The following is a 21,977-nucleotide window of genomic DNA, read 5'->3' as shown; positions in this document are numbered from 1 at the left end:
GATAGATATTGGCCATAGCTTAAAATATCCTACGAACAGAAATAAATCTCTCTCTGCTAAACAACATTTACTAACAACATTACAGTGGCTAGGAAATGGTGGTCAGTACCATGGTACTGCAGATATGCTTGGGATGGCAAAATTTTCGGTCTGTGGTAGCTGCAATAAATGATATAAAATTTCCTCAAATTGTTTGTTGGCCTGAAAATGCTGAAAAAAACATATTCCAAGAAGGACATTCCTGGAATCATTAATGAGCAGAATATCTCTTACATACATCCAACTTTTCCCCTCAAAACCTCCATGAGCTTTTCCCAAGTCAAATATTTCCATCCAACCATTTATTTTGTCTTGTTTTTTCAGACTCTCACTGAATCCACCGAAACGAATATCTTTCCTACCTTCTATTTCCTTCAAAATGAATAACTTTGTTTCTCTTGACATCATTTTAACAATTCATGCAGAGTTTGCAATTTCGTAACAACTAAGTTTGGCGGCCGAATATCGTTATTAGCGACATCTGATTCCTAATGACAGACCAAGGTAGGTATGTTAGACTCTCGTAGAACATACGCGAGGATCGCGGAAGAACAGAATGGGTGATAATAACGGAGTAATTTCCTATCATCAAAGAAATAAACTGAAAAATAACATCGTAGCATTAAAAAATTCACAGGAATATTAGTTCTTTCAATCTTTGCTGCATAAGTTACAGTAAAATACGATATTACGATAAATGAGGCAAGCATAACCTAATTCAACGAATGGAATACGAAGATAAACAGCTGATTCATGCTATGACGTAGTATGTTTATTGATATGTCGTCACTTGTAAAACTTGTAACAATTCACTGGTAATATACAAGAGACTATCAATCTTTTGTGGAACAGAAATGTACAACTCCATACATTACAAGAACCCACACTAGTAACTTGTAATGTACAAGACCATACTTTTGTGGAATAGGCCCCAGGGCTGCCGACAGTGAGATTCGAACCTACTATCTCCCGAATACTGGCCGCACTTAAGCGATTGCAGCTATCAAGCTCAGTTGAGAAAGTTTACTGGGACAAGAAATTGAGAGTTTAGTAGAAGAGGAGAAGATAAAGTGTTGGGAGAAATTTACTCAAAAACTGAAGGAAGACAGCAGAGGCAATATGAAACTGTTGTTCAGAGTGATCAAAAACAAAAAAAGAATTCAGTTGAAACCATCAAAGCAATTGAGGATCGTAATGAAAACCTGACCACAAAAGAAGAGGACATCAGAGAGGTTCTGAGGAATCATTTTGATCACCTATTGAACAGGACAGAAGCAGATTAGAGAACAAAAGAACCAGCTGTTGAAACCAAATCAGAGGAACATCCCATTACATGGGCAGAAACAGAAACAGCCCTCAAGAAATGCCGTAAGAAATATCCCCAGGAATCGAAGTCAGCACAGACATGATTAAAGCAGCAGGAGTCCAGGGTTTACAGTGGCTACACAGAGTGCTCAATGCAGTATGGAAAGATGGCAAGATACGTAATGATTGGAGCAAGGGTGTCATTATCCCCCTGTTTAAGAAAGGAAATTGCCGAAAATGCTCCAACTACCAGGGAATAACTTTCCTTTCTCATGGGCTTAAGATTCTTGAGAAAATCTTCGAGAGCAGATTGCGAGTCATCTTAGAGCCACAGTTTGAAGAGGAACAGTACGGCTTCAGGCCTAACAGGTCCACAACAGACCTAATCTTCAGTGTCCGTATGTTAATGGAAAAATATTGGGAAAAAGGCAAAGATCTGTGTATGGTTTTCCTTGACATGGAGAAGGCATATGACAGCATTGCAAGAGAGAAGATATGGGAATGCCTGAGAAAAAAGAATGTGCCAGAGGGACTGGTGAGGAAAGTTCAGATGCTGTATGAGAACTGTACCAGCTGAGTGCAATTAGGTGACGGACATTCATTCTGGTTCAAGACCAGCAGGGCAGCGCACTATTCCCATTATTAAATATTGAATTTTCACAACCGCATTGTAATTGAAAATGACTTTCAACCTATTAGGTCGTGTTACATTTATCTCTTCAATACGTACTAAATGTACTAAATGTACGTAACACGACCTAATAGGTTGAAAGTCGGTTTCGATTACAATGCGGTCGTGAAAATTCAATATTCATTGACTTGGCCCTCAACGGGCAACTTAAACGCACTCTACAGTGTAATGGTGGTAGTACCAGACCTGTAGCTTAGATCCTTTCCAACAGAACAAAGATGGCCTAGGCCACCATAGCTCAATTGGTAGAGCAACCAACGCGAAATTGGGAGGTTGTGGGTTCGGATCCCACTGGTGTCTGGTTGGCCATTTTTGTTCTGTACTTAATATCTCTTCAACACATACTAAATGTACATTACACGATCTAATAGGTTGAAAGTCGGTTTCGATTCCCATTATTGTTTATCACCATCATGGATAACATAATGAAGAACATCAAGAAAACTTCTGGTGAACTAAATGCAATGGCCTTTGCTGATGCTGTTATGATCTGGGGAGAAACTGAGGAACAAGTACAGTCGAGACTCAATGAATGGAAGGCTAATTTCCAGACGTTCAATCTCAAGATGAGCAAACTCAAAACAGTAGTGATGGCACTAAATAAAGAAGGACGACCAGCGAACATCATGCTAAGAAACCATCCACTAGAAAATGTGGAAAGCTTTACATACCTCGGCAGTGTAATATCTCGAGATACACTAGCCGCAAAGGATGTGGAAAATAAAAGTGCAGAAGAGCTCTCACTTTTACCAGCAAATACGAACACTCCTCTGGGATCCCAAAGTACCAACAAAATCAAAGCTGGTGATATTCAATCAGTACTTCATACCAATCTTAACCTATGGTATTGAAGCCTGCACCCTCACTAAGAAAGACTCATCAAGGTTGCAGGCATCCAAGATGAAGTTCCTTAGGTCCACAATTCAAAAAAACAAATTGGACAAGTTGAGGAAAGATGTGGTTAGGAAGGAAGCTGGGATTGTTGCATCATTTTTAGATCAGATCAGCGTGTCAAGACTGAGGTGGTTTGGGCATGTAATGAGGATGGAGCCAACAAGGACAGCATGTGTTAACTTGGAGAAACATATGGCAGGGAAACAGATGGTGGGAAGACCAAGAACCCACTGGATGGACATCGTAAAGATGGACACTACAGATCGGGGAAGGACACTGGAGGATGTCATTAACAACAGAACGTATCCAATAAGACAGAATGAAAGAGGCTCGCCAACAGTACCTGGGAAACTGGAACTGTAAAATGATGATGGTGATGACAATTTATGAAGATACGGTGTTTAAGCATACAAGCTACGATTTAAAATTCCTTGGTTAGGAATGAGAGTATTTCCATTAAGAAAAGTAAAATTTGTTATTCATTCAGCAAAATGTAATATATTTACATAATTCAACAAGTTTAATGCTTGATTTTGCATAGTGTTGTAGTGTTATGTGACTGTTCCTGCTCACCAAATTTCTATTTAAAACTCTAAATGGCGGGTGAGTTTCATCATGAGTGGGGGCACAGATATTTACTATCCAAGATTGAAGTACAACAACAATGTAAATGCATCTACCAAATAGATATACAGTATGCCTTTACATAAATAACCTAGCGGTAACCGATGTTATTCCCTGTAAGCATAATCAGATTGCTAGTGAGTTTAAGACACAGCTTATGCATGTTAACTCCATATTATATTAGAAATGATTCTAAAGAACCTCTTCAAATATAATAGTGAACATTGTAATTAATTGCATAACTTACAGTACAAAAATATTTGAGGTTTTAACTCTTTATTGTATCCGGTCAAAATGAACAGAAATAACTTTTTTCTTACAACGTAAATTGAAACAACATGGACTTCTGTGCATTGAAAATAAAACAAAATAAAAACAACACTTAATAAATGAGCATGTTTTGTTTTGTAGTGGCGTTCTACATTATACCTCTTTGATATAACAGACTGCCCACATAGAAGGCATTTTGCACGGTACCGAGCTCGATAGCTGCAGTCGCTTAAGTGCGGCCAGTATCCAGTATTCGGGAGATAGTAGGTTCGAACCCCACTGTCGGCAGCCCTGAAAATGGTTTTCCGTGGTTTCCCATTTTCACACCAGGCAAATGCTGGGGCTGTACCTTAATTAAGGCCACGGCCGCTTCCTTCCCACTCCTAGGCTTTTCCTGTCCCATCGTCGCCATAAGACCTATCTGTGTCGGTGCGACGTAAAACAACTAGCAAAAAAAAAAAAAATTTGCACAGTCTTCAGCTTGCCCACACAAAGAAGAAAGTTCTTCCAACTGGCTCACTGCCATCAGATTTGGCAAGGCTTGAACACTAGGAGAACTTCACTCAATGTTCATGGCCTGTGGTGTAACGATGTCACTGTGGCTTAAAAGCACACGTTCATCGCCTGCCTGCCTGCCTGCCTGCCTGCCTGCCTGCCTGCCCGCCCACTTACAGTGTTGGGCGAGACGAAATGCCCAGCATGAGCATCTCTGCCTTTGACTATATATGCCAAATGAAGTGAAACTAAAGCAATTATGAATTCTTTCAGTGTGTATAATATTTTCACTATTGGTCTGTGATGATTAAAATTTGGTGAATGACAGATTATAGGTATATTTACACCAGTTGGCATAAGGGGTACATTCAGAATGAATTCATCAAAATATTAAATTTTCACCACTGTTCCACAATTGTTAGTGTCTGGCGAATGCCAGTTTAGCATGCAGCTAATATGCTGCCTCAGCAGCATCCATCTTCTTAGAGTTTACGCAGGATCAGTAATAGAGTTGAAAGGTACATAAATAGCAGTGCTGGAATTTGCCTCAATAAAGCATGAATGACTTACAAACAACAGAATAAAAAAGTTGAATGCTTGAACACACAAAAGTACCTACCTCCATATACTTTCATTCCTAGTGAGAATCTCGAGCAAGAAATTATCAGAAGGAAAACAAACAAACAAACAAACAAACAAACAAACAAACAAACAAACAAACAAACAAACAATACTGTTGTATTTCTCTCCATCAAACCATTCATTTCAAGTTCAAGGTTCTTAAAGCATTGTAAGAAGTCATAACAGTAAATGTAAAGTACTACAACAAGTGCAACTGTGATAAAAACTCAAGTGATGAATAATTCTATTAATATACCAAGTTCAACAATATTTCCCTCTGTATCAATGATAGATGATTAAAAAAGGATACAATGATTTATCTTTCAAGAGCAAATCCTGGTAAATTTCTTCGTAAGTAATACCAAACTCGTAGCAATTTGGTTTGTCGGGAGCAGTACCTGGCAACTTCACCTTGTCCCCAGTTCCAAATGACTTCACCAGGAAGCCTTTCTTACTGTTGAATACCACAAAGTAAACATAATTAATACAAAATACAACAGCAATAAATACAGATTTAAAAAAACAAGACTAAGTTACATAAGCAAAGCAAAGGAACAATTCGCCTAACTCCCAAACATTCAATGTACTTTTAAAAGATCAATGATGCCAGGACAAATGCAAACGTAGTTCCAGTTATATGTGAAACCTCATTTCACAAATCCACATGAACTGGTCATGATGTGATTGGCTTTATAATAAGTAAGTTAGTCCTCCGTACATTAGAAAGGTCTTATGCCACTCATCTGCATGAGAATTAATGTACACGTTTTAAAAGTAGGCCTAAGGAATTCGCCATCAACTATGGCGTACTGACATTTCACTTTCTTATACATACACAGCCCATTTCATTATAAAACGTTCCATTTTTCTATTAAGTTACCAAAATTATTAAATTATATTTTTATGTAGTGGAGGTAATAGTGAGACAAACACCCAGTGCACAAATGATTTCCTAGTGCAAAGAGTCTGTGTATACAAAAGTAAACACTATTTGCACCCGCAAATAGAAGTCACTTTGTTATTCATACACTAGTGTAGATGTATGTATTCGTTTGATAATCTTGAGCTCAGCATAAGCAGTTGTGGAATGAGAATAGCTATAACTAGTTGTGTTTGCCTGAAACATGTGAGAGTGCTGGTAGAAATGGCCAAGGATAAGGAGCTTAGTTCTGAACTGAACAGACAATGGATAAATCTAGCACTTCCAAGTACTCGCCCTATGAAAAATAGGACTAACTGTGAAGAAAAGTCATGAGGTTGTTCAATATGTTATAAATAATTTTAAGTATGAAGGATCAGTGAAGAATGTACCAAGGAAACCCAAACAAACAAAAAATCTTAGTCCACAAGGAAAACAAAAACTTTTGAGGCAAGTGAAATCCAACCCCCAAATTAAGTGCTACTAAGTGCAGGTAGAACTGAAAGTTACTTCTGGGAAGAAAATGTGTACCGAGACAGTCCGCCAGGTATTAAATAGACATGGTTATAATGGCAGAGTGCCAAGGAACAGGCCTTACATTAGTAAGAACTATATTGCAAGACTACTCTTAGCAAAAAAACACCTTCATAAGGGCCAGGAGTTTTGGAGTAATGTTATCTGGTGGTGGTGGCAATGGTGGTAGTGATTACTGTTTTGAGTAAGTACAACTGGGCAACCATCCTCTAAATAACACTTATCAGAGGGAAAAGGTGGAAGGGATCCAACACTTTGAAAAATGAAAGTATCAGCCAAGATAGGCAAGGACTACGAAGGGCGAAAAAATGAAAGACTCCCTACGCCTCGTAAACCTAATACCATCGGGATCGGAAAAGAACAAGAGTTGACCACAGGAGGTCAGACAGAATAGATGTAAGTGAGGAGCCTGGCAAAAGTCAGAACATTATCTGGTCTGATGAAAATAAAATCAACAGTTTCCAATCAGATGGTGTTCACAGGGTATGGAGAAAGTCCAATGCAGACAATGATGTGGCGAATACAATTCCCACAATGAAATATGGAGGTGGTCCAATTGTGCTTTAGGGGTGTATGTCAGCTAGTGTAGGGAACATTCAATTTATTCCAAGGCATTATGGACAAAGTGGTGTATAATAACATTCTGAAGAACATTTAAGCGCTGGAAACTTGGAAACGCTACTGGCCTACATATTTGAACATGATAAACGACCCGAAACATATGCTAAAAAAGGAATGGCTAATTTGGAACGTACTAAAATTTAAAACACCTCCCCAGTCAGCTAACCTGAACCCTACTGAACATTTATGGCCATTTTTGAAATGTAACGTCCAGAGTAGAAATGTTTAATTCAAACAGGAGTTAAAAAGAGTGGTGACCAAAGAGTGGTTTAGTTATCAGCCATGAAAAGTCCCTCCTAAGATGCAGGAAGAACTTAAAGTTATTGCCGAGAAGAAAATGTGTACAGAGACTGTTCGCCGGGTATTAAATAGATATGATTACAATGACACAGTACCAAGTATGTCAAATTCTCGTTAATGCTAAGGGTTACTCCACAAAGCATCAGGATTGCTGCAATGGGGCATGTTATTCATATGTTTATTTAAAAAGTACTGGCACCTGTATGAATAACAATGCAACAGATTTTGTTATACTGTACACTTTGTATTATACTACCGTATGTTCGTAAGAAAGTTTTACTTTTGTATGGCATTGTAAAGAAATGCACCTGAAATATCTTTGTTAAAAGAAAACAGTAATGAAATTATTTTCACTGTCGAAGATGCTGTTCTATTTACAAACTGGAACTGTATGATTAAGAAAGTGGCATCCTGTATGTATTTACCTCAGAAGAAGAAACTCAATTACCAGACAAAGTCAAGGGATTTAATACGTGATAAGCCACAAGTAAAAGATATAGATATAAGAAAAAGAAAATTAGATGAAAAGACCAGGAAGAGAGCGCCAGTGAAGTACTAGTACCACTCTGGTGACAATTAAGAGTAAAATAGGGTACAACGTGAAACACAACGCCATTGATATTGATTTCAGCAATATTTAGGACGCAGTATTGCACTTCACGGATTCTACTAACCTCAAAAAAGCGTGAGCTTCCATACTTCTGTTCATATTGCTGGAACAGATAACAGCAATTTTCAAGGAGCTAGTTGGCATAACGAAATTTTGCTTCTACTGTGTCTCGGTGAACTCAAAAAAGTTCCAATTCGAGATCTGAATACTCAAAATTAACTATAAAACATACTGTGCAAGGCAGCAGATCTTTTGTTCATGTCCTGTCATATCTGTGGAAAACGATTATAAAACGCAGTACTTCAAGGGATCACAGGGGATTTTGCAGTCCTGAAAAGCCCAGCGAATAACCTCGGCATTCGTCCCAACAAGAACGTCAGAAAATTAAAAATGTAGAGTTTTCAGGAATACTGTTGATAAATTACAAACTCCGCGAAAACGTGCAGTCAGAAGAATAAACTGCTGGCGAAAGTAGCCAGCATAGAGATGACAGACGGGAGATTTCAAAGAATATAAAAGAAGATAGAGGACTAGTATCAATGGCCAATAACTAGAATAAATAATAATAATAATAATAATAATAATAATAATAATAATAATAATAATAATAATAATAATAATAATAATAATAATAATAATAATAATAATAATAATAATAATAATTATTTATTTACAGCAACTAATAGCCATACAAGAGATCTAAAACTAATAAAGAGAATAAATAGTACACATATTGGAATATCTGATATATCTTATCCACCACAGTGTCTACATATACATTTCTTATACGTCTGGCGAGTCCTTTACTTTACATTTAATCGGAGCAGAAGCGTGTCAGTGATACTTTTCACTGGGCGCAAGGAATAGCGTGGTTTCTACAAATACAGTAGAGACAATACGCGACACTCAGCGAGATATCGAGGGACAGCTATTAGAGCTCCCTCTAGCGGGTAGACCTAAGAACTACTGATTCTGTCATAAGAGCACGTGTATTTGTGTGTGAAGTTTTTGGTGTTATTTATGCGTTTTCAGTGAGTTGACATAATTAAATAGTAGCGTGTGTCATTCCTTGATATCTCCTCTCAACATGAGGGGAAAGGTATGTGCTGTGTTTCGCTGCAGTAAATATGAATGAGAGAAGAATGCGAGGACTTTCTTCCGTTTGCCTCGTGACAAGAAAATGTAACAAACAACAAGATTTCAGGTACTGAGGTAGTGTTGTAAAAAAAATGAAAAAACAGAAAACCCCAAAAAAGGTTAGTTACAAAATTCGAGCTTCGAGCTACCTATTAACAAGTGCCCTGCATCACTACTGTTGCGTTTAGACAGCTAGATAAGGAGAGATATCTCCCCATTTCTTTTACAAGATATTTAAAACACCACTTTGCTCCAACGGTTACAAGCTATGGCGTTCCAAAGGCACCACTCAATATTACACAAATATTTATTACATTACAAGGAAAGAGCCTCAATGCTCTACAATTCTACCCAGGAGACTACGTTCCCAAACCAGTACAGCCTACTCAAAACACCCATTAACTTTTACAATTCGGATAAGAGCGTCTTTGCTCGATAACTTTTAAACTTTCAGGTCTCTCTAGGCACAATCTACAATTTACAAGACCAAGTCAATGACCTTTTAAGTTTACACAGGGGTATCTAGTACCCATTCTATTGGGCCTTTATGGAAATCAACAGGTTCTATTACTGCCCACCCCCCGAATGTATGGTGGCGACAGTTGCGCTCCTTGAAATCAAGAGGTTAAAACCCTTCTTGGGCTTGTGGCCCGACCATGCAGAGGCTAATCCTAAACTACTGAGGTGACTAGATGAACAAGTTAAGTTACAATATAGAAGCGAAAACGGTTACAAACTCATAGTAATATCAAGATTAATTAAAGGGGAATTCGAGAGGGTAACGTACTCACTATCCCCGGTTTTCAGTTTAAGTTCTTATGACTTACTTGAACTTTTACATGAGAAGGAAAGTTTACATTTTAGGAAATTGACTGTTAAACTGTTACATGGCTAAAGATTGGAACCTTTCCCTCGAGTCAACTTGCGGAGATAACTACTGAGATAGAAAAATGGTGGCAATTACCTTAGCTGACGTTCTGCCTGCCGAAGAATGAGGCCCCTGCCTTCTCTCCTAACACACACACACACACACACACACACACACACACACACACACACACACACACACACACACACACACACACACACACACACAGTAACGCGACTATCAATAAGACAAGTTAGATCGAAAAGGCGTCAGCATTTATACCCGAGAGGAAGGCTCGAGAAGGCTCAGGACTAAAACCAGACACACCTTCTCACTTTATTGACAGATACAAAGGGCACTAGGATACGTTTGCAATACGCAAAAACGGTTGGCTGGACACCCCTATTATGGTGTGGGATGAAAAGAGAGGTGAAACCGGTGCGACCTTCACACCAGTTGTTACCAAGCAGTGGGATTGAAAGCAAGTTAAGATGTCAGTGTGGTCTAAAGGTGATTATCGCGCAATTCTCCGCTACAATTTTGCTCGTGGATTAACTGTTGACCAGTGCCTGGAGGAAATGACTCCTGTGCTGGGAAAAGACTGTCCACATCGGACAACAATTTTCCGCTGGTACAAAGAGTTCCAGAGGGAAAATTTTGGGGTTGAAGACGACCCTCGTTCTGGGCGACCATCTGAATCAGTGACTGAGGGAAACATTGAAGCTGTGAGGAAAATGTTGCAGGAAGAGTGGCGGTTGACATATCGGGAGGTAGAAGAGACCCTCCACATCCCTGCACCAGCTATTCATTCAATTCTACACGACCATCTCTATGTTAGGAAGGTCTATTCCCTTTGGGTGCCCCATTCACTTTCAGAGGAACAAAGGGCACATCGAGTGAAATGTTGCCGAGAAATGCTACGACTATTTGAAAATGAGACTTCGCGTAACGTCAATACCATCGTTACAGGTGATTAAAACTTGGCTTTATTATTACGACGTCCCAACGAAATCCCAGAATAAGGTGTGCCTGTTTGAAAATGTGGGTACTCTTGTGACTGTGCGAAAGTCAAGGTCAGTGAAGGAAAGGATGATTGCAGTATTTTTCACTAAACGGGGTATCCTGACTCGGATTTTGTTAGAAATACAAAGTACAGTTACTGCGACGTGTTACAGTGAGACTCGTCTGCCTCAGGCCATCCAGGCTCTCAAGCAGCTCCATCCAAGATCACGGCTCAACACTTGGCTATTGCATCACAACAATGCTCCAGCATATCGTGCTGATGTAACAATGGATTTTCTTGCCAGATCAGGGTTGACTGTGCTTGATCACCCTCCATACAGTCCTGATCTTGCCCCCTGTGACTTCGCACTCTTCCCAGAAGTGAAGATGAAGCTCAAAGGGCGGTATTGTGCATCCGACGAGGAGCTTCTAGCAGCATGGTATCAAGAGTGTGAAAATGTAACCGAAGGAAAATGGCAGCGTTGGTTCAGTGACCGGTTTCGACGTATGGAGGAGTGTACTGAGTGTGGTGGAAATTATTTTGAAAATGTGTAAAGCGTTCACTCACATTGCAAAACTTTCCTAGCACCCTTTGTAAAATATGTATAAGAAGCATTTCTTTGGCTGAAAGAAATATACAAAATTTCTGATTGGCCAGACTCCAAAGCTGGCGGGACGAGTAAGAAGTGTTGCAAACGTTGCAGTATCCTGCTGGCGACTGCGTATCTACACGACGCCACAGAAGATGACTACCGCAGCAGTAGCCGAAATGTCTGGAAGAAACGAGAGGAGTAGACCACTGCATAATAGCCCGGAAGATTTTTATTGTATTATTATTATTATTATTATTATTATTATTATTATTATTATTATTATTATTATTATTATTATTCCTTTGCTGGCTAGACTTAGTGTTTACATTTCACTATGTTTTCTGGTATAGGCTCGAGCAATTTTGATACTTTCATCGACCTGCCTCAGTCTCATGCTTGGCTTTGACAATATGAAACTGACTGAGGTTTGAGTGATGTTAGTAATGCCATTACTTATGCATCCAGTCCTTGCTAAGAATGGTACGAAAATGTTGCTCATAAGGTCAGTTGATGCATGCATTTTAGTGGGCTTGGCAGACTGATATGTAATAGAAACTTCTGATTCGGTGAGGAAAGCGACGGGAAACTACCTCACTTTCCATTTCCCTAGTACGTCTCTTTAGGCATGCCTAGACCATCTATGACAGCTGATTGCGGAGTTGTTGAGGATCCAGCCAGCCTTAGGGGTGACGACTGAACATACATACATACATACATACATACATACATACATACATACATACATACATACATACATACATACATACATTCATACATACATACATACATACATACATGCACACATACATACATACATACATACATACATTAATAATAATAATAATAATAAATATAATATCTTACAGTAAAAAAGAAAAGAAAAGCCGACATGATTCGAAACTCATGGCGTCCCATTTCAAGACTACCACGATAACCATTACGCTACAGGCCCACAATTGCTAAATTTATGGTACTATTTAACAATAAGAACCCCCAAGTTTAACTGTATTAGAGTTCCAGTAGAGTATTTGATTGACTTCTTAACATAGGGAACACAGAAGGAAACTTCAACACAGATGCGAGGTCATGACATTCCTAATACTTGCGGTTCTTATCAGTTCCCATGTCATTACCACGCTGGGTAATTTGTTCAGCCATGGCCGGACTACACTATAAGGCCGCGACAGTTGAGGTCCGACAACGTCGCTTGGAGTCAAGCATGTGACTTCTGTGTTCGTAATTTGTAAAGAAATCTAACGTGTGGAAATTTAGATTTAATAATTCCACCTTTACAATACTGTAATTGTCTTTATTAAAAAGACTACATTAAATTACACTCGTGAAACATGTTTCGTCCTTTATAGGACATCTTCAGTCACAAATACAAATACATAACATTAAAAATAAGACGAGGACACATTAAAATAAGTAAATGCAAAGTATTTGTATCCTGCGACGCGGCGTGATGGCGTCTTGTCAATCTTCAATGTTAAAATGGTGCAGCGTGAACATGATATGAAGCATGAAGTCCAATTAAAATCATATGTTAAAACTGTTGTTCAAAACAACGAATTGTCAATTATAAAACATCGTAAGTGGTTATGCGAATAAAATTATGTGCATATTGTACATAAAACAGTGTTGTGATGATGCCACATAATAATAGATTTCTTGATTAGGAGGTGGAGTTATACTGATGCAAGTTGAACCTGATTGTGTGTTGACAATGGGGGCCTAAAAAGAAAAAGAAAATATGAAGGAATTGAAGAATAAAATTCCGTTAAAATGTGAACTAAGTGCACATCCAGTAACTCACCTCCTTGCACGTCCTGCGTCGACCACTCTACCTCAAGTCTAAGGCAAACTGAGTGACGTCCTCGAAGGTCGTTGAGGACTGACTCTGAGGGGAGGTTGAGAGAAGTTTGACGTAAGGGGAGAGACGTGAGGTAACGTATTACTCACGCGCCTTCGTGAAAATTTATTGATTAGCTCCTCGAAAAGTATGTTGATATCCTGCGATATCTCATTAAGATTATAAATCGGGTTACATTTTTTATCAATATTTATAAAGATGTTTTCTAAAATATTCAATAGATTTCCTTTCTTACATAAATGGAGAATTTGAAGGTCTTGTTGTATGCTCGTGAATGTATGATTGGTATCGTCCACATGAGAAACGAATGCTGAGATTCCGCCGTACTTTGACGCATTAACATGTTCATTATACCTTATGTTAAAATTGCGGCCTGTCTGTCCAATATAACTGGCGGGACACTGCTGGCACTTTAATTTGTAAACATCTGATTACTGAAATTTGCTATTGCCGTTATTGATAGTGTGCTGATTGAAGAAAATATGACTGTTGTTATTGGTTGTTTTAAAAGAAACTTTCATAATAAGTTTCTTGAAAACATTCGTGATTTCGTATATTTTACTGTGACTATAGGTGAAAAGGGCGTAACTATCGTCTTTCTTTTTGGTATCCTTGGTTAATGTGGAAAATGATTTCTTTTCGACTTTGTTAATAATTTTGTCCACAAATTGCCTGTTGAACCCGATTCTTTTTGCTATAAAATAAATAGTATCCAATTCATTTTTACGATCTGCTTCTGACATGGTTATATTATAAGCTCTATAAATCATACTGTAAAAGGAGGTCCTCTTATGTGCTGCCGGGTGTACGAAATTTTGTTTAATTACGTTTGCCGTTGGAGTAGGTTTCCTAAATATTTTAAACCTATGTTTATTAGAGACATTAATACTTATAATGTCAAGAAAGTTTAATGCTTTATTTTTTTCACTTTCGAAAGAAAATTTAATCTGTGAATCCATATTGTTTAATTGTTCTAATACCTCCTGTCCATTAGTAATGCTATGGTCAATTATTTTAAACATATCATCTACGTACCTCAACCAGCATATTATTCTTTCATGTTGTTGATTATGCTATTTTCAAGATAATCCATATCAATTTCCGCCATAATTCCCGAAACTGGGGCCCCATAGGAAGACCTTCCTGTTTATATATATTTGGCCGTGGCATCATCACAACACTGTTTTATGTATAATATGCACATAATTTTATTCGCATAGCCACTTACGGTGTTTTATAATTGACAATTCGTTGTTTTGAACAACAGTTTTAACATATGATTTTAATTGGACTTCATGCTTCATATCATGTTCACGCTGCACCATTTTAACATTGAAGATTGACAAGACGCTATCACGCCGCGTCGCAGGATACTTATTTTAATGTGTCCTCGCTTTATTTTTAATGTTATGTATTTGTATTTGTGACTGAAGATGTACTATAAGAGGACGAAACATGTTTCACGAGTGTAATTTAATGTAGTCTTTTTAATAAAGACAATTACAGTATTGTAAAGGTGGAATTATTAAATCTAAATTTTCACAAGTTGATACTTTGACAGTACGGACTCTAATATGAAATGTATAACGTGCAACGAAATCTAACGTGTTGTATAATTATATTTTGTGTTGTGCGTGAATTAACTTTAAGGCATTGTTTTAATTTCAGAGTATAGTACTGAAGATAATTATGTTATGTGTTATAGTTTTAAAAATTGACCTACACGCTATTTGGTATCCGGAAACGACATTAATTTACGGCAAAGGCGAGCTTTCTCATGTTGCAGTATGTATAATAGTGACAATCCACATCGTTTCCAAAGCCATTCTGTGTTTGTGTTTTACAAATTGCATTCCTTTAAAAGTTCAGCATAATTATGTTATTTTATTTTACATTGCACAAGTGTGACAATCACAACTAAATCTAGGCTTAATTTCAGATGCCAAGGCATTGCTGTTTTCAAAGTTTTTGAACCTGAGAAGAAGATGAGAGTGCAGTGTTTGCTAGGATTAAGGTCTGCAAAACATAAAGTAATATCTTTAAACAAGGACATGTTTGAATTAGATTCCGATTCATTGAACATAACTGACGAACAGATATATTCAGATGTATTTTCCTGTGTGTTAAAGTAAATGAAATAGAAGTAGACTTCGACAACATGTTTCCTGTCATTTACATTTCCGGTTTTGTAGGTTATGTAAGTAGCTAGCCAGTAAACTTAAGTGCAGATACTGTATCTCAATGGCATGTTAAATAGCGTAAATAGAGGTGGGTTATCGGCCCCATCAGAATTGCTCTTAAATGTGTGTGCAAGTGTATGTACAGTAAGATCATGCAGATTTTAATCTCTGAGGAATATGATGTAGCATTCGTTCGGAGTAAGAATCGGAAGTGTGTATTGATTCAGCTTACAAGGCAAAATATAACTGATACAAGGGGGTGCTGCTCATATTGTGGAAAACCCCTATATGAACTTCTCGGCTTATCTTTACCCTATGTTGGAAATATTTTAATCAACAACTACTCAAAACATGTTAATGATGCTGATGCTGTGGTTAAAAGTTCTGGCAAGAAAAGAAAACTGATGACCCTGGAGTAATTATATTGTAATTTGATTTCCAATGTTAAAGTTGTATTTTGATGTACATAAGATTGTATTTTCTCTAGTTGTAGCCATATGCTTGTTCATTCTCATACATTCATTGACGTATTTATTTTAATTTAATGTTTTGAGAAAACATAACTGAAGGTTAACTTCCCATATGTTACAAGTAAGACTGCATGATGTAGCAGTACAGTGTTGCCAAGTTTCAGTGTCACGGCCTTAGTGTAGTTTGGCCATGGTTCAGCGAATAGCACTTTTCTAGGAATATCACAGCAATGTAGGATTATTCAGTGACAAACGCTGAGAAATTATAAACAACACGGCAGTGCGCCAAGAATCACACAAGTGACAGTAAGTTATTGAATAGTTGGTCACACCAAGTCATTTAGGTAGCAGCACTAATGACTTTCTTTCTGAAAACCGCAAGCTGTCCGGTATTGCCATATTAAAGTATTTGGTAATACCGATCAGCTTATGCAGTGTGAAATTTTGATATTGGATTTACGTTAAGAAGTAGATTTTCGTGAAAATTTAATTTATCCGACGACAAAAGTTTTGGAATTAAAATCATACAAGCACTGAACCAGGTTTAGTAAGGTTTGTACTATAATTTGGGTGTAATAACTTTGAACTTGTTCAGGTATCGAAATGTTTCTTCCGCTTTCCTTGAGACAAAACATTTTAAATAAATTCCAATATTGTAAAAGATTAGCATTTAGTTGTCAAAATGTATTCTTATCTTAGATTACTTACATGAAGAAAATTAAAACAAAATACATAAAAAATCTTCTTTTTCTTGCGCTTTTCCCAGATCTGTGGGGTCGTGGGTGCTATCTGTGACATACATGTGGATTTGGCCCTATTTTACGGCCGGATGCCCTTCCTCGTGCCAATCCTATATGGAGGGATGTAATCACTAGACATCGGATTTTAGTGAAGACAGAACCAAAAATGAAGCTGTATTTACACGTTTCATGTATTTATAAGATTAGAAACTGTATATCTATACTGTCGAAAAATGCCAGAATTGACGCTGGAACCTACATATACTTCCCTATATTCCTATAGGCCTAATTCCTATTTTTATCCCTAAATCTATTTAAATGCTTTTGATATATGCCGAGAAAATACAATATTTGCTGACTCGATTTCAGTATCTTAAACATAATCTTAAAATCAGAAAGCTCTAAACCAAACACTCCGGGAAACAAAACTCTCCCGCAGCGAATACTTCCGTAGTTTTTCAGGACGCTGGAGACAGTGTCCACTGACCTGCTGAAAAAAAAACTCCATTTCATTCTGAAAACATTTCGGTATTGCCGTTTGTTCAGTGTGTGAGTTATGCGGAAAGTGTTAGGTGCCAGGTCACCTTTAATCAAAAAGTTACATGAGCTTCTCCATTTCACATAGGATGATAAAATTATATTCTGTGACGTTAGCAGCAAAGAGGTGAGAAAAACTTGTTTTATATTTCCTCATAACAAGTTTTCAATCAATAATTCAATCAATCCAACAATACTGATCTTCATTTAGGGCAGTCGCCCAGGTGGTAGATTCCCTATCTGTTGTTTTCCTAACATTTTAATAAATGACTTCAAAGATATTGAAATATATTGAACATCTCCCTTGGTAAGTTATTCCAATCTCTAATTCCCCTTCCTTTAAATGAATCTTTGCCCCAATTTGTCCACTTGACTTCCAACTTTATCTTCATATTGTGATCTATCCTACATTTAAAGACGCCGCACAAACTTATTCGTATACTAATGTCATTCCACGCCATCTCTCCACTGACAGCTCGGAACATACCACTTAGTCGAGAAGCTCGTCTTCTTTCTCCCAATTCTTCCCAGCCCAAACTTCCAACATTTTTGTAACGCTACTCTTTTGTCGCATGTCACCCAGAACAAACCGAGCTGCTTTTCTGGATTTTTCCAGTTCTTGAATCAGGTAATCCTGGTGAGGGTCCCATACACTGTAACCATACTCTAGTTGGGGTCTTACCAGAGACTTATATGCTCCCTCCTTTATACCGTAGTACAACCCCTAAACACCCTCAAAACCATGTGCAGAGATCTTTACTCTTTATTTACAATCCCATTTATGTGATTACCCCAATGAATATCTTTTCTTAAATTAACACATAGATACTTACAATGATCCCCAAAAGGAACTTTCACCCCATCAACGCAGTAATTAAAACTAAGAGGACTTTTCCTATTTGTGAAACACAAAACCTGACTTTTAACCCCGTTTATCAACATTAGCATTGCCTGCTCTCCTTCTAACAACATTATCGAGGTCACGTCGCAGTTGCTCACATTATTGTAACTTATTTATTACTCTATACAGAATAATATCATCCGCAAAAAGCCTTACCTCTGATTCCACTTCTATACTCATATCATTTATATATAAGAAAACTTAAAGGTCCAATAATACTTTCTTTCTAGTGCAATTGCGCTCATTTTTGACAGTAGTCTCCCATGATCTACCCTATCAAATGCTTTAGACAGGTCAATCGCAGTACAGTCCATTTAACATCCTGAATCCAGGATATCTGCTGTATCTTGTTGGAATCCTACAAGTTGAGCTTCAGTGGAATAACCTTTCCTAAAACCGAACTGCCTTCTATCTAACCAGTTATTAATTTCGAAAACATGTCTAATACAATCAGAAAGAATGCTTCACAAAGTTTACTTGCAACGCTTGTCCAACTTACTGGCCTGTAATTTTCAGCTCGATGTCAATCACCATTTCCTTTATACGCAGGGGCTACTGTAGAAACCCTCTATTCATTTGGTATAGCTCCCTCAACCAAACAATAAGCAAATAAGTACTTCAGATATGATACTATATCCCAACCAATTGTCTTCAGTATATCCCCAGAAATCTTATCAATTCCAGCCGCTTTTCTAATTTTCAACTTTTGTATCTTATTGTAAATGTCATTGTTATCATATGTATCTTTGAATACTTCTTTAGAATTAGTCTCCTCCTCTATCTGGACATTATCCTTGTAACCAACAATCTTTACATACTGCTGACTGAATACCTCTGCCTTTTGAAGATCCTAACATACACACTCTCCTTGCTCATTAATTATTCCTGGAAAGTCCTTCTTACAACCTGTTGCTGCCTCAAAATATCTATACTTACCCTTCCATTTTTCACTAAAATCTGTATGACTGCCAATTATGCTTACCATCAAGTTATTCTTAGCTGCCTTCTTTTCTAGATTCTATTTCCTAGTAAGTTCTTTCAATTTCTCCTTACTTCCACAGCCATTTCTAACTCTATTTCTTTCCAGTCTGCACCTCCTTCTTAGTCTCTTCATTTCTCTATTATAATAAGATGGGTCTTTACCACTCCTCATCACCTTTAAAGGTACAAACCTGTTTTCACATTCCTTAACAATTTCTTTAAACCCATCCCAGAGTCAGTTTACATTTTTATTTACCGTTATCCACCGGTCATAGTAACTTTTTATAAACTGCCTCATGCCTGCTTTATCAGCCATATGGTACTGCCTAATAGTCCTACTTTTAAGACCTTCTTTTCTATCGCATTTATTTTTAACTACGACAAAAACAGCTTCATGATCACTAATACCATCTATTACTTCGGTTTCTCTATAGAGCTCATCTGGTTTTATCAGCACCACATCCAGGATTATTTTCCCTCTAGTTGGTTCCGTCACTTTCTGAATCAGCTATACTTTCCATATTAACTTATTGTCCATTTGTTGGTCATGCTTCCTGTAGTTCGCATTTCCTTTCCAATTGACATCTGGCAAATTCAGATCTCCCGCCACAATCACATTTCTTTCCATGTCGTTTCCCACATAGCTGACTATCCTATCAAATAATTCCGAATCCGCGTCAGTGCTACCCTTTCCCGATCTGTACACTCCAAATATATCAAGTTGCCTATTATCTTTAGAAATGAGCCTTACACCTAGAATTTCGTGTGTCTCATCTTTAACTTTTTCGTAGCTTACGAATTCTTCTTTCACCAGAATGAACACTCCCCTTCCCACCCTTCCTATCCTATCTCTACGATACACACTCCAGTGCCGTGAGAAATTTTCTGCATCCATTATATCATTTTCAGCCATGATTCAACTCCTATTACCATATCTGATAAATATACACTGACTGACAGTGACAATGCAACACCAAGGAGGAGTGGTTCGAAAGGGATGAAAGTTGGGGAAAAAACAGAGACGGCACGGATGAATAATTGATGTTTATTTCAAACCGATATGCAGGTTACACAATGCGCACGGCATCGACTCAGTAGGATGTAGGACCACCGCGAGCGGCGATGCACGCAGAAACACGTCGAGGTACAGAGTCAATAAGAGTGCGGATGGTGTCCTGAGGGATGGTTCTCCATTCTCTGTCAACCATTTGCCACAGTTGGTCGTCCGTACGAGGCTGGGGCAGAGTTTGCAAACGGCGTCCAATGAGATCCCACACGTGTTCGATTGGTGAGAGATCCGGAGAGTACGCTGGCCGCGGAAGCATCTGTACACCTCGTAGAGCCTGTTAGGAGATGCGAGCAGTGTGTGGGCGGGCATTATCCTGCTGAAACAGGGCATTGGGCAGCCCCTGAAGGTACGGGAGTGCCACCGGCCGCAGCACATGCTGCACATAGCGGTGGGCATTTAACGTGCCTTGTATACGCACTAGAGGTGACGTGGAATCATACGCAATAGCGCCCCAAACCATGATGCCGCGTTGTCTAGCGGTAGGGCGCTCCACATTTACTGCCGGATTTGACCTTTCTCCACGCCGACGCCACAGTTGTCTGCGGTGCCTATCACTGACAGAACAGAAGCGTGACTCATCGGAGAACACGACGTTCCGCCATTCCCTCATCCAAGTCGCTCTAGCCCGGCACCATGCCAGGCGTGCACGTCTATGCTGTGGAGTCAATGGTCAATGGTAGTCTTCTGAGCGGACGCCGGGAGTGCAGGCCTCCTTCAACCAATCGACGGGAAATTATTCTGGTCGATATTGGAACAGCCAGGGTGTCTTGCACATGCTGAAGAATGGCGGTTGACGTGGCGTGCGGGGCTGCCACCGCTTGGCGGCGGATGCGCCGATCCTCGCGTGCTGACGTCACTCGGGCTGCGCCTGGACCCCTCGCACGTGCCACATGTCCCTGCGCCAACCATCTTCGCCACAGGCGCTGCACCGTGGACACATTCCTATGGGTATCGGCTGCGATTTGACGAAGCGACCAACCTGCCCTTCTCAGCCCGATCACCATACCCCTCGTAAAGTCGTCTGTCTGCTGGAAATGCCTCCGTTGACGGCGGCCTGGCATTCTTAGCTATACACGTGTCCTGTGGCACACGACAACACGTTCTACAATGACTGTCAGCTGAGAAATCACGGTACGAAGTGGGCCATTCGCCAACGCCGTGTCCCATTTATCGTTCGCTACGTGCGCAGCACAGCGGCGCATTTCACATCATGAGCATACCTCAGTGACGTCAGTCTACCCTGCAATTGGCATAAAGTTCTGACCACTCCTTTGCTCTGTCAGTCAGTGTATATATCTATTAAATTACTTAATTCTATTCCTTTCCTTACAATACCTCTACAGTTCAACACTAACAATTTTATGCCATCCCTACTTGATTTCCAGTTCCTGTTCCCTTATCACCGCTCTCTAGGCCATCCCGTTTCCCTGAATGTACCTCCCTATTAACCTTCCAAACAAATGTCCTAAATTATACGTACCACTGCGGTTTAAATGAAGGCCATCTGAGCGCAGATCCCCATCTCCTACCCACCCATTAGGATCTAGAATTTTCACTCCCAGTTTCCCACATACCCACTCCATAGTCTCATTTAAATCCCCAATCACCCTCCAGTCAGTATCCCTTCTACACAGTATTCCACTAATAACAATCTCCGCTTTCTTAAACTTCACCCGTGCTGCATTTACCAGATCCCACACATC

General features: G+C 38.9%; 1 protein-coding gene across 1 annotated transcript in view; it reads right to left on the bottom strand.

The window, feature by feature from the left end:
* The window catches only part of Ssu72 (Ssu72 CTD phosphatase), a 73,571-nt gene extending 65,158 nt beyond the window's left edge, over positions 1-8,413 (bottom strand). The window contains exons 1-2 of the mRNA XM_067150100.2: positions 7,988-8,413; positions 5,250-5,393 (exon numbers count right to left, since the gene is read on the bottom strand). Of these exons, the coding sequence (XP_067006201.1) occupies positions 5,250-5,393; positions 7,988-8,067 (224 nt within the window). The 5' untranslated portion in view covers positions 8,068-8,413. The remainder of the gene's footprint in view (positions 1-5,249; positions 5,394-7,987) is intronic.
* Positions 8,414-21,977: the final 13,564 nt, after the last annotated feature.

The sequence above is a fragment of the Anabrus simplex genome, chromosome 6 (genome assembly GCF_040414725.1).
Source record: "Anabrus simplex isolate iqAnaSimp1 chromosome 6, ASM4041472v1, whole genome shotgun sequence".
Taxonomy (NCBI): domain Eukaryota; kingdom Metazoa; phylum Arthropoda; class Insecta; order Orthoptera; family Tettigoniidae; genus Anabrus; species Anabrus simplex.
This window is presented reverse-complemented; position numbering and strand designations above follow the sequence as displayed.